This window comes from Colossoma macropomum, unplaced genomic scaffold (assembly GCF_904425465.1).
Source record: "Colossoma macropomum unplaced genomic scaffold, Colossoma_macropomum, whole genome shotgun sequence".
NCBI classification, from domain to species: Eukaryota; Metazoa; Chordata; class Actinopteri; order Characiformes; family Serrasalmidae; genus Colossoma; species Colossoma macropomum.
In genome coordinates, this window is record NW_023494787.1 from 33,425,770 (window position 1) to 33,443,152 (window position 17,383).

The following is a 17,383-nucleotide window of genomic DNA, read 5'->3' on the forward strand; positions in this document are numbered from 1 at the left end:
CAGTTTGTGTTCTTCAGTGCTCAAAATAAGTTATATCCCTTAAGACATGTCGACACAGGACCTATAAACATGTGTTTCATTAATAATTTAAAACGAATATGACAAACATTGATCATAATGTCCGATATGCCAGTACAACGCCAATACCCAATATGACAAGTTCTGCCCTCTTGGGCCGGTTCATGCTGGGTGTTTATGTGTTCAGAAGACCTGTCATTTAAAATCATTTGACCAATAGAGAGTGCAGGTGAACGTCCTCTTCTAAGACCTACCCCCTGTTAAAAATGACAAAAGTCAGAGACAAAAGAAAGATTTGAGAAGCAAAAGCTGGTAAAGTGAGTAATACATTTGACAACAGTGTGAAAGAAAATGAGTAGTAATATTTTTGAAAAATGAAGTTTTGATATTTTTGACATTTTGATACCCATAATTTTGCTTGTGGAATTTAATATTTTTATTTTTTATCAACTTTTGGCACAAAATTAACTCCATAGAGCCAGTAGCAGAATGCTGCAATAGTAATACCACAAAAATTATGAAGAACAGCAAGGTGGCTTTGAGAAGCCAAATGAAGTACAGTATAAAATCGTACAGACCTGTTCATTACAGTCACATCAGTACTGTGATTGTGAATTGCTTATGTGCACGGGGCGTCACATTTTGTGAACTCCATTTCCCAGAAGCCATTGCGTCGATTTCCGGGGCTGCGCTGTTGGACTCAGAACACGCTGTAGAAAACATGGCGGAGGAGCACGAGATAAACGAGGCAGAAATAAATGCTATAAATGAAGAAAAAGCAGAAAACAGCAATGAAGAGGAAACAGCAGAAAACACGCACAGCTTCAAAGAGTTGGTAAAAAGATTTAAAGATAAAAAATATAGAAAAGCTACTGTTGTTTATAAAACTTAAGTACATAGCTGGTCTTTGAATGTTTCACTTTCTGCTGAGCTGAGTTTATTATTTTATTTATATAAGCTTATTCATATGAGTATGTTAGTAAGTTTTAGTAATGTCATTTGATTCCAGGGTGTTTGCTAGCTATATGTTTCACATTGTGATATCTGTCTGTCTGTGTCTCTGTCGGGTCCCTCATGTCTCCGTGTTAAAGTAACAACAGATCAACAGGTTTCATGTATATTGGAATGTTTTACTGTATTTTTGTAACATTCAGTAAACTCCCTGTTATGTCTCTTCTCTTGCGGAGAACGTTTGTGTAGGCTAAGATGCTGTCATCATTAGGCGTTATTGTAACGAACAGTGTGTGTTGTAGGGAGTTACAGAAGTGCTGTGTGAAGCGTGTGACCAACTGGGCTGGAAGCGGCCGACTAAAATCCAGGTAGAGGCCATTCCTGTGGCTCTGGAAGGTGAGTGCTGCTGCTGTAGGTCCTAAATAAATGAAAACAGGAAGTGTTTCCGGCACTTTTATTCTCTAGTACGGCAGATTAGCGGAATTTGTGTCAGGTCGAAAGCGGCTCAAATCCATTTTTCCTTAATGTGATGCAAGTCCGACGTATTCAGAACTGTGTGGACACACAAATCTAATCTTGTTCTGTTAGATCTGAGCCACTTTCCTATGTGATCCTAGATCAGATATAATGTAACTCTTATTGCCAAATATTTGTGTCTACTGCACATGCATGTTTTACTGTCATCATCCCACATTAGCAGCATGGAAGAAGTCGCTAACATGAAGTTGTATATCTTATGAAGGCTTGTGCTGCTTGCTTGTTGATTATTTGTATTTGTTGGATAATTCAGGTGACACCGTTGTGTGCATGCAGGATGTGTGCATGTGGGCCATTTCAGGTCACAGGTTGATTCACAGTAAAGACAGATATGAGTTATTTACACATACAAATGTGAATTATCAAGGCAGTAAGATCTGATCTGAGCAAAAATTTAAATTAAGCAGTGAGACCTATAATGTAATGTAGTCTTTGTTGCTCATATTTTATTTCATCTTTAATTTGTGTTTTTTTTGTTTTTTTTTTTCTCTCTCTCTCTCTCACTGCTGCACTCTCCCTCAGGACATGATGTGATTGGATTGGCTGAGACAGGTTCAGGTAAGACAGGAGCATTTGCATTGCCAGTCCTGCAGTCCCTGCTGTCCCACACGCAGCGTCTCCACACACTTGTTCTTACGCCCACACGTGAGCTTGCCTTCCAGATAGGAGAGCAGTTTGAGGCTTTGGGTTCCAGCATCGGAGTCAAAACAGGTACACACATAGCTTCTTTTCTCATGCTGCTTTGACAGACATTTGCACTCACTCAGTTAACATCTTCAACTCCAGTCCTGGAGAACCAGTGACCAGCAGTTTGGTGATTTCCTTGCTCAAACAAGCCTGATTGAACTCATTGGTTAACTGCCAAGTTTAAGAGGTGTTTCTTAAATAGAAGGTTAACATCAGCATTTGTTCTGCATTTGCATATTGTCCTTTATTCTGTATGTAGTCTGTATTGTTTTGGATGCTGTCAGTATTGTTCTAGACATGATCTGTAGTGTGTGTGGGCCATTATTGCCTCCTTAGATTGAAGTTTTTGCGGTTGTGTGCTGTATCCAGCTTGAAAAATCTTTGGTCTGAACCCAAACATAGCCCAAGAATTTTCTGACTGCGGCTGTAGAAACACCAGATGTGACCAAAGATTACTTCAGCGCATCAGGAAAAAAAAGTTGAATGTGAAATTTTAGCCGTACCGGAGCCCAGCAAATATTAGAGAAAATATAGCCGCAAGCGGCAATGAGCGGGTCCAAGCACGCATAAGCACAAGAAGCTCTCATGCACTTTGAGCCAAATAGGCCTAATCAGGCCTCATGCAGTTTGGGCCTTCGAGGCATAGAGGCTGAAATGAAGTCTGAGTTTATCAAAAGGCCTACGCTTGTCATGAACCATTTAACTTTCAACATATGTTTACATTTCTATGGACAGATCTACAAAGGTTTGTAGAACATGCAAAAGATTATCAACAAAGATGTCAAAAATACATGAGTAATGATAAAATATCTGTCATAGTTGTGTTTGCAAGGGGTTTTGTTTCTCCATGTTTAAGGCTTTGATAATCGGGCCATAATTAGACCCAGTGCACTCATAAGGGGCCCTTTTGGCACAGAGGAGCTCACTGAAAGTGGTTTAGAATTGGTCAAAAGGTCTCCACATGTTATGATAATTGATCAGGGAACTTGATCAAAGCTGTTCACTGAGTTATGTTCAGATTGACCTTTTGACCTTAGTATAATAAGCTGTAATTGTTGAAGGAATAGTTCAAAATACTACACAAGAAGTGAAATATTTGACATAACATGTAATTACAAAGTTATTCAGGTCAGTGAACTGAATCAAATGGCACCATGTGTTTATCTGTAGACTTTGTAATAACACTGTAATAGCATCTTTAATGATTTTTGAGGTTTTTGACAGCTAAGGCACCCTCTAAAGGTCATATCTGGACCAAATTTTGCACACCTTGTCTGAGTCTCAATTTTTGTAAGTGCTCAAAGTTTTGAGATGATACAACCAAAGACTGATGAGTTATAGCAAATCAAGCTGGCTATGCCATGGCCGCAGTGATGTATTGATGGAGCAACACCAGGTCGAGTGAAAAAGTCAATATTTTTTTGATAATTATTTACCTAGACATGCCACAGAGTATTTCTAGACCAAATTCGAGACGTTTGGATCAAAACTCAGAGACTAGTTCGAAAAGCATGGTTTTCAAACATGGTTTACAAAAAAACTATGCATTTTTATAATAAACATGCAATGGTAAAATTGTTTGGCATACTGTACTACATAAGATTCATACAGAGCATGGGTCAAAAATAGTAATAATATGTTCATATCATGTAATAATATATGATTTTCTATGAATAGCGCCCCCCCAGTGGCCAAATCTGTTGAAACTTCACTGGTTGTTAGAAAGGGGCTACATGTAGACACCATTCAAGTTTCGTCATGATTGGTCAATGTTAAGCCTGTCAAAAGCCTGCTGAATGCTGATTGGCTGATGGCGGCCATAAATTTCAATGAATCAAATTATCCTTCAAGATTCACGTATAGTCTGTCTAGTAGATGCTACATGCCAAGTTTCAGCTCAATCGGATGCACGGATGCTGAGAAACAGTTAATTGGCAATTGCCCCGCCCCCTAATGACGTATGCCCACCAAAATTGATATGCTACCCCAGAATCTTGTCCTAAATGTGCATGTCAAGTTTCAATGTTTAAGGCAGAAGCATTCTCCACTTATAGAGTTTTAAATGAATTATGAGCTATTTCGGAAGGGTTCATTAGCATATGGCAGCCATATTGTTTATAAAAGTCAACATTTTTTTGATAATTATTGAGGTTCAGACTCTTCTGAATTTTTTGATACCAGACACATGAGGATTGAGTGAAAACCCTAGAACTAGTTCGCAAAAGTAAGTTTTGCATATTATGCAAATTAGCAAAAAATCTAAGTGGGCGGAGCTGAATGGTCCAAATTGCAAAGTTGTTTGGCTTGACCCAAGGAATCAGGCAAAAAAAGAATTTTGTCTCCACACATCATGACGTAGAAGTTATAAGGCAAAACGTGTTTTGATGCTCTATAGTGCCCCCCTTTGGCCAATCGGGGTCATTTTTGTTGCCTGGCGAGATGCACACAAACTACATCGACCCACCAAGTTTGGTGTCTCTAGGCCTTATGGTCTGTTCTCCACAACATGCTTTTCAGGAGAAGAAGAAAAATCCGAGCAAAAGCAATAGGGTCCTACGCACTGCGTGCTTGGACCCTAAAAATCCTAGCAAAAGCAATAGGGTCCTACGCACGGCGTGCTTGGACCCTAATAATGTGTGTGAATGATGTGAATAGTTGGGATCTGTTAGGTTCATACACATAGACTGTGCTCATAATTTCACAGTCTGTCATTTCATCATAACTTATTCATACACATTACCTACTCAAGAAACACCTCTTAAACTTAGCAGGTAACAAATGAGTTGAATCTGGTTTATTTGAGCAAGGAAATCACTAAACTGCTGGTCACTGCTTCTCAAGGACTGGAGTTGAAGATCCCTGCACTAAACAACTTTTAGCCTGATTCTCAGTTTGGCCTAGTCTATGCTGGATGACTTTAGCGTACAGATTTTAGGGGTTGGAGTCAACAGTTGGGAGAGAAAAAGTAAATACAGCAAATAAAGAATTTAAGAGAAGACACTCACCTATGTAGTGAAAATTATTAATAAATTGAGTTAGCACAACCACAGTCAAGTGCATTTACGTCAGAAACTCTAAATCTACCCTATTGGCAATATCTTTACGTCCTCAAATCTCTTTAAAAAGACTTTAAAAGTTATGTTACGTGCACAAGGCTTTACTGGATGGGTTTTAATTCAGTAGAAATTTTGTTTGATCTGTTAGAGTATTTTATAACATGGTATGCAGTCAGTTGTGCTGCTTAGTTGTCAAACCTGTTTTTAAATGGAAATGTATGAAGTGGGAATTCTGACTTTGTGTGTATCTTCTTTCAGCTGTCATTGTAGGTGGAATTGACATGATGTCACAGGCACTCGTGCTGGCAAAAAAACCTCACATAGTGATTGGTGAGTATATGTGAGCAGTCAGATCTCTCTCTGGATGTAATGCGATTACTTAATTTTAGTAGAAAAGCACAGAATGTCAGATCTCTCTCTCTCTCTCTCTCTCTCTCTCTCTCTCTCTCTCTCCCTCCCTCCCTCCCTCTCTCTCTCTCTCTCTCTCTCTCCCTCCCTCCCTCCCTCTCTCTCTCTCTCTCTCTCTCCCTCTCTCCCTCCCTCCCTCCCTCTCTCTCTCTCTCTCTCTCTCTCCCTCCCTCCCTCCCTCTCTCTCTCTCTCTCTCTCTCTCTCCCTCCCTCCCTCCCTCCCTCTCAGCAACGCCTGGTAGGTTGGTAGATCACCTGGAGAACACCAAAGGATTTAATCTGAGAGCACTGAAGTTCTTGGTCATGGATGAAGCTGACAGAATCCTCAACATGGACTTTGAGTCAGAGGTAAAATCAATGTCAATCTCGGACAATATGCTTTTCTTGCTGCAGTCAACATTATGAATAAATAAATGATGCATCTAAAAGTTGTTTTATTGTAACCTGTTTGTCTGTATAAATCTGGAAGTTTCCAAATTGAAATGTTTGCTGTTCTGTTTCTGTGCACTGTGGTAGTGTTTGTGTCTGAGAAACACACAGAAGCCTCCAATAACACTGAATTTTGAACTTAATGTCTCTCTGTCAGGTGGATAAGATTTTGAAGGTTATTCCCAGAGACCGACGCACATTCCTTTTTTCTGCCACAATGACTAAAAAGGTATGAGTCTTCCCAAACGCAAACATTTATATATTCACTCTGCCTCATTTGTAACTGGAATGTTATTTTTTGGAAATTAAGCCAATATGTCACAGTAGAATTCCGCTGGACTCCACAACACAGTGGAATTCTCAGGGTTTGTACACATTTGAAAAGCCTGCAGAAGTTATGGAATATAGAAATTGGGTTTTCCAGGCCTAATAATTGTTGGAAAAATCATGGAATTTCCTGGACTTTCCCCCCATGCTGTTTGTCATCTCATCACACCGCTGCTGTGACTAGCTTCTTCACTGTGAGAAAAGCTAGGTTTATACTTGACGCACTGGTGTGGGTGCACACATCAGAAATTATGCAGTCACGGCACCTCTGGCCCACGCCCTGTCGTATTTGAAGGGAGATTTGCTGAGCAGGTTTACCTCTACAGGTGCTTATATGATACCTTTATCATACCATATAATAGATATATAATATATAATATTTCAACAATAAAATTAAAAGGCTTTTAAAGACCCAGTGCGTGGAGTCAATACAACTTAAAAAATATAATTGCAGTTGATTGTGGTACACTTATGTTCCCTAACTAAAGGTACTGAAGTTGTACCCTTGGGACCCTTAACAGTTTAGTACCTTTTTATCTGAGAGTGTATTCTCTTAAGACAGAAGTGCTTAACCCTGCTTCTGGTGATCCACTATAGATCGTTTAGTTACAGCCCTATTCTAAAACACCTGATTTGGTTGAAGGCCTTCAGGAACATCTGAATATTAAGAGTGTGTGTTGTGTTGGAACTGTTGTGTTAGAACTAATCTCTCCTGTGTGGCAGATTACCACGACAAGCACCCCTTTTTATAGACTTCTGCTACAAAAAATAAACTAAACAAAGAACAGATTTAGGGGCACGTTCACCTACTCCTCCTGAGCCATTCTGAGTGCATCTGTAGACTGTAACATTACTAGAGAGCATGTAAGAGAGAGAAAATGTGTGAGTGCATAAAATGTATGTAAGCACAGTTCTTTAAATAAAAAATGTACCAAAAAATTTAATTAGAACATAGACAAAAATCAGCCCAAATCAAACCCAGCCCAAAACCTGATAAAATATGGCTTGGGTGGAGTAGCAGACCTAGTATTTCCCCATCATTCTCAGAAAAAGGGTGTGAAACTGTCACTGGGGCAGTACCTCTGATCACTAGGGTGGCATCCTCAAGGGTACATCTCAGTATCTTTTAGTCAGGGAACATATTTGCACTATAATCTATTCAAATTGTATTTTCTAAGTATTGACTCCACACACCCTGTCTCATCTCCAGGCTTTTTATTTTACAAATACATATATTCGGTTATTTGCCCCCAATCAGTAGTTTTGCGACATTTACAGCTGATCCAGTCATGGAAAGCTTTCCAACCCCTTTCGATGTCAATGTCCCAGCCTTTGTCACCCAACGCATCCAGTACCTTATGAGCAAGCTGCCTACTATCAGTTATGTTAAGTACTTGGCTTGCTATGGCAACAGCATCATTGGGGTGCAATAAGTAGAGGGTCCCTTTCTTTTGCATGAGATCAATAAAGTCAAGCTCCATTTCCCTAGGAGGTTTAAATTCCTTGGACAGCTTGTCCAAGGTGGCTGCATGTAAAGGAACATGATCAACTTCTACTCTGGTTTCCTTAACTTCACCTCCCTTATTAAGGACGTCAGAAGATCTAATAGTGATTGGTCTCATCTGAACTGCCTCATCACTAGTAGGTTCAGAATCCTCATCAGAGGAGGAGGTTTCTGACCCATCAGAGAGGATTGCATCCAATTTTGGATACAGCCTAGCCAACAGTGGAGGATCTTCATCCTCTGTGTAGCATGGCTGACCTGGGGGAGGGCCTACAGGTAGAGATTGGCACTGACGCTTTGACTTAGATTTACATTTGGCCTGTTGCTGTTCAACCTTGGTCAGTGATTGCTTAGGTTTTTTTTACATGTTTTCTGGGCATTCATGGCAGCTATTTTATGCTTTTTACATTCGCTGGTTAGCTCTAGGATCATTCCCTCAGTTTCCTCTAGCTTACCCTCCATGTATCTAAGCTTATACTTCCAGTACTGCTTTATTACAAAAAGACATTCCTTAACTGAATCATGGTTAATACCTTAACCCAAAGCTTTTTACATTCCCGAAAAGTCCATTCTCTATCAGCAGAAAACTTTTGAATAAAAAGTACTGAGTTTTCTTTTGCTCATGAATGTGTTTCCCTATTATGTCATCCATTACCTTTTCAAATGCAAATTCAGTCCATTCAGGCATTTCAGTTCCTCCCTTAACTAGTGTACTTTTTCTGAAGTTAAGAGGTTTCCAAGAGTCTTTCTCAAGATTCTGTAGTTTTTGGCATGTAGTACTCATGGTGAGGTAACAAGATAACAAGCTAAGGCAAAAACACAACCAATCTTCCCTCACTGCCTGAGTGGATAACCCATATAAACTACCAGCCTTCACGCTACAAGGTTTCCCTCACTACCTGAGAGGATTAGTTACAAAACCACTGGTCTTCCCAAATACCAGTCTTCCCTCGCTACCTGAGAGGATAACAGCCTTCCCTCACTACCTGAGAGGATAAGTTACAAGAAACGCTAGGCTTTTACCAGTGATAACGAGTAACATTCCCTCAGAACAGAGGGGTAACAGCCACAAAAAACACTAGGGATCTTTTTACCAGTGACAATAAGTAACCTTCCCTTAGAACAGAGTGGATAACAGCCACAAAAAAACGCTAGGTTTCTTTACCGGTGACTTCCCTTGTTTCAGAGAGGCTAACCTTTACTGACTCCTCTATCTTATAAAGCCAGAATTTCTCTTCAGTTTGAAATTGGCGTTTTTACTACCAAGTAGGTTTCAGTAAGCCAACCGGGTCACGGCACCAAGTTGTTAGAAATTCAGCAGGAAGAGTCAGGAGACTGGACCTTCAGCATTGACTGGAATTTTATTTCCACATATAGAGTATGGGTACAGCATGGTCAATCAACAGTCAATCAGCAGCATCAGGAGTCTAGTCTTAATCATGTGCATGCAGACAATCATGCATGGGCACAGCTTGGTCATCAGTGTGTCACCAGTCTAGTCTGGTCACCAGTCCAGTCTAGTCCAGTCTGGTCAGCAGTCCAGTCCAACAAGAATAATTTGGAAGGACCTTATATACATTGAACTAAGGGGGAGGAAGGAGGAGGAAAAGGAGTTTGAGGAGGGATAAGAAGGGGTTGTAGAAGGAGAATATGAATAGAGATGTAGGGGGTAGAGATAAGATTGTTATCAGCTTAAGGTCATGAGACAAAGGGTCATTTCAATACAAACAAAGGAGTGAGGGGGCAAGGTGAGAGTGTGACCAGTTTCACCTTTCTGCCATTTGCTTAAACTCTACAATGAACGTGGTTTAGACCTTAAGAAAATAACACAAGGGAAAATAACACGTTGAGAATATTTTCCCTCATTATGAATTGAATAAGCAATCATTTTCAAATTATAACCAATATACATACAAACAAAAACATTGCACGTCATCAGTTTGAGACAATGCAGTGGGGCATGCGGGTCTCTGTCTGCTTTAACCGAACCCTGATTCAGTTTGCTACTGGTGGGAACGCAGTCTATGATGATATGAGGAAACTCATCAACAAAGCTGTCTTTTCTTCTTATCTAGCAGCACATCGGCACTGTACCGTTAGCATAATCTGCCTTTTTTAATATCTTTCTTGACAGACCCTCATTTGCTCTCGTTTCTACAGCACGAGCTGCTGTAAAATAAAATAATAGTGAAGATCTGTGTTTAATTTTGGTTCATGGATAGGAGCGCATTTTTGGCCAAGGATCAGCGACACGAGTGGTTAAACCAATCCTAAAGAAGCAGATATAAAGTTTATCATTATTGTTGATTGATGCCAAAAGCCTTGTGAGTGGATTATGGGTTGGCTATTTCAAATGAATCACGAAACCCCTCAAAACTAAAGAGAAATAATCGAGACCGAAGTTATTGGAGTATTTTCAGTGAAAACGCAATGTACTGCAGCTCCAAATCACCGTCCACATCCACCTCATACGTTTCTGTTCTTTTTGCTTTTCCCCCTTTTTTAAACATCTGTGTAAATATATATATTTTTTTAAATAATTGAAAATTTTGGGTCCTGTGATTAAACCAAATTGGACAGTCAGCAAGAAAATTGTATTTAAAAAGTTAATTTTAGTTTTCCTGTGGGCCTCTATGCTTTGTACTTATAAGCAGGTGGGCCTTGGTTTGGAAAAGGTTGAGAACCCCTGTTCTAAAGCACGTCTGCATTTAATTCTGGTTCCATTCACTCAAGTTAAACTTAACGCAAGTAAGATAAGTAGACGAGGAAAAGCCATGTGGTAAAGCTAGCATTACAGTGCGTAGCAGAGAGAACTAACAGACAGCTTCCCAACAATCTTCTCTCTACTCTGTCTTTCTACTCTCTCTCACAAACAGAAAAGAACTGACTGTTAGGCCGTGACCGCTTCTTAAAGAAATGTGAACCCCAAATTCCCAACATATTGACAAGTGGTTTAATGTTAAATAATCATCTGTAATTCTCTGATAGTTCTTTTTCTAAAACAGTGATTTTCACCTTTTACACATTGCCATTGGTTTACTTATCATCGAAGATCTGATTGCATCGCTTAGTCACCCAGGCCAAGTGGACTTTTCGCAGCTACTAGTTGCCAGCTACCACCCTGGGGCTGTTGTAGTATCATTAAGTTATTAGTAAAATGCGTTATAGATGTGAATGCACTTAAACATTCTTTACACATTTATTTTAAAGATGTGTAACTGTTACTGATTTTAGAAGTCAATGAAAACATTTCATAGTGTTAATAGTTTCTTAAATCTAAAGAGTTTTTATATTGCACAACCTTTTTGTTTAAACACTACATACTTTTTGGATTGTCAGGTATATAAGATAGTCCAAACAAATACGCATTTGATTATAATGGCTGTTAACATCCAGCAAGGGGAGCTCTTGCATGTTTTGCTCATTGATAAACTAAACACCATTCTTTAATATCCTTTCTTTTGTTATTCCCTTTTCAGAAGTACAACAAAGATTTCAGTAAAACAAGACCACCCTGAAATAATATTTCAGATTGCAGACAATATTGAAATATTGACACTTTGAAAATAGATATTTTGCACAAATTTGAGCAAGTACCACTTACAAACACAGACTTTGGCCTAGCAGTTGCAATTGTAGAGGAAACACAGACCAATAATGCAGACTAGCCTTGAGCTTCTCTTTGTCTGTCGTGTGTGTTGTTTAGGTTCAAAAGTTGCAGAGAGCAGCTTTAAAAGACCCAGTGAAATGTGCTGTTTCCACCAAATATGCCACAGTGGACAAACTACAGCAGTATTACATTTTTATCCCAGCAAAATACAAGGTTAGACACATGCCTGCTAAAGCTTTGTTACAGTTTCATACTGAAGTTCATTTTGTTTCAGGTTTGTATCTCTGTTATAATATGCTGTCTGTCTCTCGCAGGACTGTTATCTTGTGTCTATCCTGAATGAGCTGGCAGGAAACTCCTTTATGGTTTTCTGCAGTACATGTAATAATGCCCAGCGGGTGGCACTGTTGCTCAGAAACCTGGGCATCACTGCCGTCCCGCTCCATGGGCAGATGAGTCAGGTAACTCCAAATAAACACACATAGACACACAACGCTGTGACTATTCTGGGTTATCATAATTCATTTGTTGAACTGTGTTATCAGGTTAAAAGTAAAATCTTTTTAAGTGTAGTTTTTTTGTATTCAAGACAGTATTCTGTACAACATCCACAAATTAAAATATTTGGTGACTGCATTCCTAATACAGTCATGAACTTGAGTGTGCAAGATAACCAACTGTACATCTCTGTAATGCAGTTCTACTTGTTTAGTTCAGTAATATGGTGTAAGCATTAAATATATAACACATATTGTTTGTGTGTGTGTGTGTGTGTGTGTGTGTGTGTGTGTGTGTGTGTGTGTGTGTGTGTGTATAGAATAAACGTCTGGGAGCTTTAAATAAGTTTAAGTCGAAATCCCGCTCTGTGCTGCTGGCCACTGATGTGGCATCCCGTGGGCTGGACATTCCTCATGTGGACTGTGTTATTAACTTCGATATTCCTACACACTCAAAGGTAAGATTACATGAACACTGTGTCTGTCATTGTCTGTCTCTTTCTTAAAGGTAAGGTTACACACAGTAGAAACACACTAGAAACTTGTACTTATTGCACTTCTTATTGGAGGAGAGAGATGGGGAAGAAAAACTCAGCAGCTTAGCTTATGTGAACGTTGGCAACTTTAGCAAATGCCTGGAACACCACAATCAGCAAGTAAAATGACAAGCAAACTACTCAAGCTACGATGCTGAGAGGTACTGGTCATCTTCTTAAGGTATTTTAGCAAACCTCAATGATTGCAATGTAGAGGATGGCACATATGCCAGTGAACTAATAATTACACTATGTGGACAAAAGTATTGGGATGCACCTACAGGAACATTTATAACATCCATTTTTAAATGCATAGGCAGTAATAAGGAGTTGGGACAGGAAAGGGTCTTCCCCAAACTGTTCCCACATGGTTGGAAGCATACAGATGTCCAAAATGTCTTGGTATGCTGAAGCATTAAGATTTCCTTTCACTGGATTTAAGGGGTCTAGGCCAACCCCTGAAACCCCACTTCTCCACCCAGCACCACCAGTCCATGGCGGAAAAAGCGGAGCCTGTGCAGTCTGCTTCCTGACGCAGGATACAATGATGTTTTGAGCAGAATAAGGTCCTTATAATAAGGTCCTAATAATTGTCTATTGTAATAATACCAGTGTTGGTTATAGTGGTGTATTTATATGTGGACATGACAAATATATGGGTTAATTGTAATATTCTTGTTTGTCTCAGGACTACATCCATCGTGTGGGCAGAACAGCACGAGCTGGACGGTCAGGGAAATCAATCACCTTTGTAACACAGTCAGTCACACTTCACTTACTCTGCAGATTCTGTCACCTTTATAAGTTATGTATCACTTCCTGTTCATATCCAACATCTTTCTGTTTAAATCTGTCACCTTTGCATCTTCTTCAAATGATTTTAGCCCATTTTTAAGGCTGATTTGGTGAGAGCCAACTGATTTTTCAGGATCTGCCCAAATTTTTATTTATTTATTTTTTTTTAATAATAGCATGAATGCGCACAGACTGGTTATAGAACAGTGGCAAAATACTCACAGAAAAAACAAAACAATACATTCTTTGTTGTACAGAGAATCGTGAATAAGTGTAAGTACTGCAAGTCTTAGTGTAATTGTCTCCTTAACATAGAGCTTATTTATGAAACAGAACATGATAGCATTTTATGGTTTAAGCATTGAACAGCACTTATACTGACTGCACTTTATGCCTTGCATAGGTATGATGTAGAGCTTTTCCAGCGTATTGAGGCTCTAATTGGGAAGAAACTTCCTGCCTTCCCAATCCAGGAAGAGGAAGTGATGATGCTGGTGGAGCGAGTGAGCGAAGCTCAAAGATTTGCTCGTATTGTATGTGTGCTTTTCAGGTTTCACACTTTCACATTTTACATTATTACACTTCATGTTTGTGAGCTTTGAGAGAAGTTTTAGTTGGGCTGGATGATGTGGCTAAAAAAATTACTGTGATGTACAGTGCTTTGCAAAAGTCTTGGCACATAAGCAAATTGTTTGAAACCATTTATCTGGACAATAACTGTGTGTGCTGTTAAACACCTTGGCACATAAGCAAATTGTTTGAAACCATTTATCTGGACAATAACTGTGTGTGCTGTTAAACACCATTTAACATTACAACAAATGCAGACAAACATTAATACACTAAAAAGTGAACATAATTTGCTCAGTTGCAAAAAGTAAATATAATTTGCTCAATCAAAAGGTGCCTGTTGCCACTTACTGTAGTAAGCAACTAGGAACAATTGTTGAAAGCATTTGCTTCTAATTCCAGATTATGGAACAGAACAGCAGAGGTTAATCAAAAATAGCTCAGTGTGCACCTGCAGTGTTTGACTTAGAATTATCCTTATTGTTTTATCTCCCAGACATAGCTTCTACTCTGGGGATTTGCAAGTTGCAGTTTGCCCCCAGTTTAGTGTGGTTGCTGGTCACTTTCAGGTTTTTTTGTTTTTTTTTGTTATTGTGTATTTAGGGATTGTTCTATCTGGGTTACATTTTCAGGCACTTTTTGGTGATTGATGGTATCTTCTCTTTCTGCAGGAAATGAAGGAGCAGGGGGAGAAGAGGAAAAGGCCAAGAGGAGGAGATGAAGATGGTGATGATGCCGAACAGTCCAGCGGCGTGAGGAAGAAAGTGAAAGGAGGAAGGTTCAGAGGAGGGAAAGGCGGTGGGTTTAGGAGAGGGCGCTAGAGCTACCTTTATTAGAGTGCTTTGTACATAAAACTTTAGTGATCATTTTCTGTGTCTGTGTCATGTGGAATAAATGTTGCCTTTACCCACCTTGCTGCCTCTACTGTGGTAATTTGGAGAAGTGTGACCGTTCCAGGAAATGGAAATGGAAATGAACATCTATTTGTCTGATCTCTATGGATTCTATCACAGTGAGAGATTTTCTGTGTCATTGTCAGTCTTACCTAGGGGTTAGCCACAGAGGTACACAGAGCATCTGATATTTATTGTACAAGAAGCTTTCCACAATTACAAGGATTCTTAGTAACTCTCCAGACATCTTTGTGCACACACCCTCATGCCCTGGTTTTTAGGTAGTCCAACAGGAAACAACTGTTTTTAGGCAATTGCCTGCTGTGCTCACTATGACAACAGTGAGCCTTCCTGAGTGAGACACAGTGGCTGGATTGAAAAAACTTTCAAAGTTTATGGCATCACATCTTTATAAGTCATTGACTTTAAAGCATAAGAGTCAAATAAGAGTGCTCTTTTTCTACAGTATTTTATGAATGGTGACAATTTCTTTGATTCACTAGTTCCACTGAGGGGAAATGATTAAATAAAATAAATTACCTCATATATGGGGGTGTCTTTGAGGCCAGAGGTACACAAGTTGTGACATACATGTAATTAGAGACAGACCTAAGCAGCATGGCACCAGATTTATCATTTTATCACAATTTTTTTTACACAATTTTATTGTTTGCAGTTTGCTCAGAAATTTGACAGAAACAGCTATTGACAACTGGAGACCTATTAGTTTGCTTGACTGTGTATAAACTGTTTGATATTGCATTTGCCAAAAGATATAAAAGAGTCATAGATTCAGCTAATGAAAGTATGAATTTAGAAACGGGCATCTTTAACAACAAAAGACTGGTGCCTGACTTTACACTGATCTTACGTCAAGTGATGTTTTTATATTTTTAGATTTGCACCCTTTATTTTTTTGTTTATTGTAATGGGATCAGAACACTGCACATGGAGGTAGGTTTCGTTTGCAAAGAGACAAGACAGGCAAGGTTGCCCAATTTCAGTTTACCTTTTACTTGTTACACAGTACTGCAGTAAGAACGGCAGATGTCAGAATTATTAGAGTAAGAAATAGTGGAAAGGTGTAATGCCTGACACGCTACCTTGATCATCTGAAGGATCGTGCTGGTTTTGTTTGCAACTTTATCTAGGATACTTTATCTGCTAAAGATTACTATAATGTCTTATGATAAATTGGAGATTTAACCTCTTAAATTCCTTGAGACCACCGGTGGTTCCAAAACGCACTTCGTCATATTCTTCATAACTTTCGTATTTCATAAGCTACATTCAAAAAGTGGGTGTCATATGAGAACTGTAACTATCTTCTTTCCAGTCAAATAGATGGGTAATGTAATTTTAAACCCTTATAATAGAAGAAGCTGAACTCATTTTTTTTGGTCTACTGAAAGTTGACCTATTTTTCCACAAATCTGGGCTATAAACTATAAACAGATGGTGTCTCTTTAATGATATACTCTGTAAAAATTATTTTTATAAAATAATACAAAGCATCTAAGATTTTTGGCTTTCAGCAGTAAATTGTAAGCATATAGCAATATGTGTATGATCATAAAACACATGTTCTGTTAATTTGAGGGGAGTTTTTACAAAAAAATAAATAAAATAAAAAATTACATTTATTTCATGCAGTTACTGAATAATTTGCCTTACAATTTGGTCATGTAAATTCAGATGGACAAACCATAATATACCCTGGAGAATAGGAGGTTAATAATTGGGGTGCCACTTGGCCCTGGTAACTCAAACTTTTTTTGCATCATTTTTCAAAACTGAATCCAAGAAAACATGCATTTAACAATTTTTTTTTACAAAGTTTCTTTGCTTTAAATGAGTAACAGAGTTCAAATTTTTGATGTGAAATAGGACTGTCATCTCTTATTTTTTTCAGTTGAACATCAGTTTTCATGTTATCCTCATGCTATGATTTAAATTTAGCTAAATTTACGTTTTTGTCAGTTTAACCATAAGTGATATTTTACAAGTTCAGCCTGTATTGCTGTGACAAAAAAGGTGTGCTTTTTTGCATTAATCAATTATATTTCCGCCAATACCAATAAATTGTAGCTTGTACATGTCAGCAGATTTTACTGGCCAACCAATATATTTATCTGGTTCTAGCATGCCCTTTAGACGTAAGACATTTCAGATATTCTTTTGGTAGATTCAGTATTTACACACATTTTCTAAGCGCAGGAAACACCCTGGATAGGTCGCCAGTCCATCATGGGGCTCAATAAATTTCTCGAGTTCTTGCTATGGCAGCAATAACTAAATTTTACCTCACATTAATGCAGACTTCTAAATGTAAACCAATATTGAGATATTCTTCTAACTTAAAATTCAATATTTTGGTTTTATTTTTGGATAAATCCATACTGTCTTGGTTATAGATACATTAATGGAATACATAAATGGGACAGTTAAACTCATAGCTGCATAGTTCAAGTGGATGTTTCAAACATTATCCTTTTTGCATCACAGCACATCAGAATTGATTGTTGTGCTGACTTGGAGCCCTTGACTACTTGCTTCTCAGAAGAT

At 38.7% G+C, this 17,383-nt stretch overlaps 1 protein-coding gene across 1 annotated transcript; it reads left to right on the forward strand.

Moving 5' to 3' along the window:
* Positions 1-701: 701 nt before the first annotated feature.
* ddx47 (DEAD (Asp-Glu-Ala-Asp) box polypeptide 47) lies at positions 702-14,837 on the forward strand. Its single transcript, XM_036567045.1, has 12 exons — positions 702-853; positions 1,272-1,365; positions 2,029-2,217; positions 5,508-5,579; positions 5,887-6,005; positions 6,244-6,315; positions 11,624-11,740; positions 11,842-11,988; positions 12,345-12,482; positions 13,249-13,319; positions 13,759-13,888; positions 14,597-14,837. Exons 1-12 carry the CDS (start codon positions 740-742, stop codon positions 14,744-14,746), a joined length of 1,413 nt encoding a protein of 470 aa, XP_036422938.1. The 5' UTR covers positions 702-739; the 3' UTR covers positions 14,747-14,837.
* Positions 14,838-17,383: the final 2,546 nt, after the last annotated feature.

What these genes read in the sequence shown, in the direction of transcription:
- ddx47 (XM_036567045.1), top strand. Translation starts at nt 740, where the DNA reads ATGGCGGAGGAGCACGAGATAAACGAGGCAGAAATAAATGCTATAAAT. An exon ending in AAAACCTCACATAGTGATTG is followed by an intron (nt 5,580 to 5,886) that starts GTGAGTATATGT and finishes CCTCCCTCTCAG; the next exon opens with CAACGCCTGGTAGGTTGGTA. An exon ending in TTATCCCAGCAAAATACAAG is followed by an intron (nt 11,741 to 11,841) that starts GTTAGACACATG and finishes TGTCTCTCGCAG; the next exon opens with GACTGTTATCTTGTGTCTAT.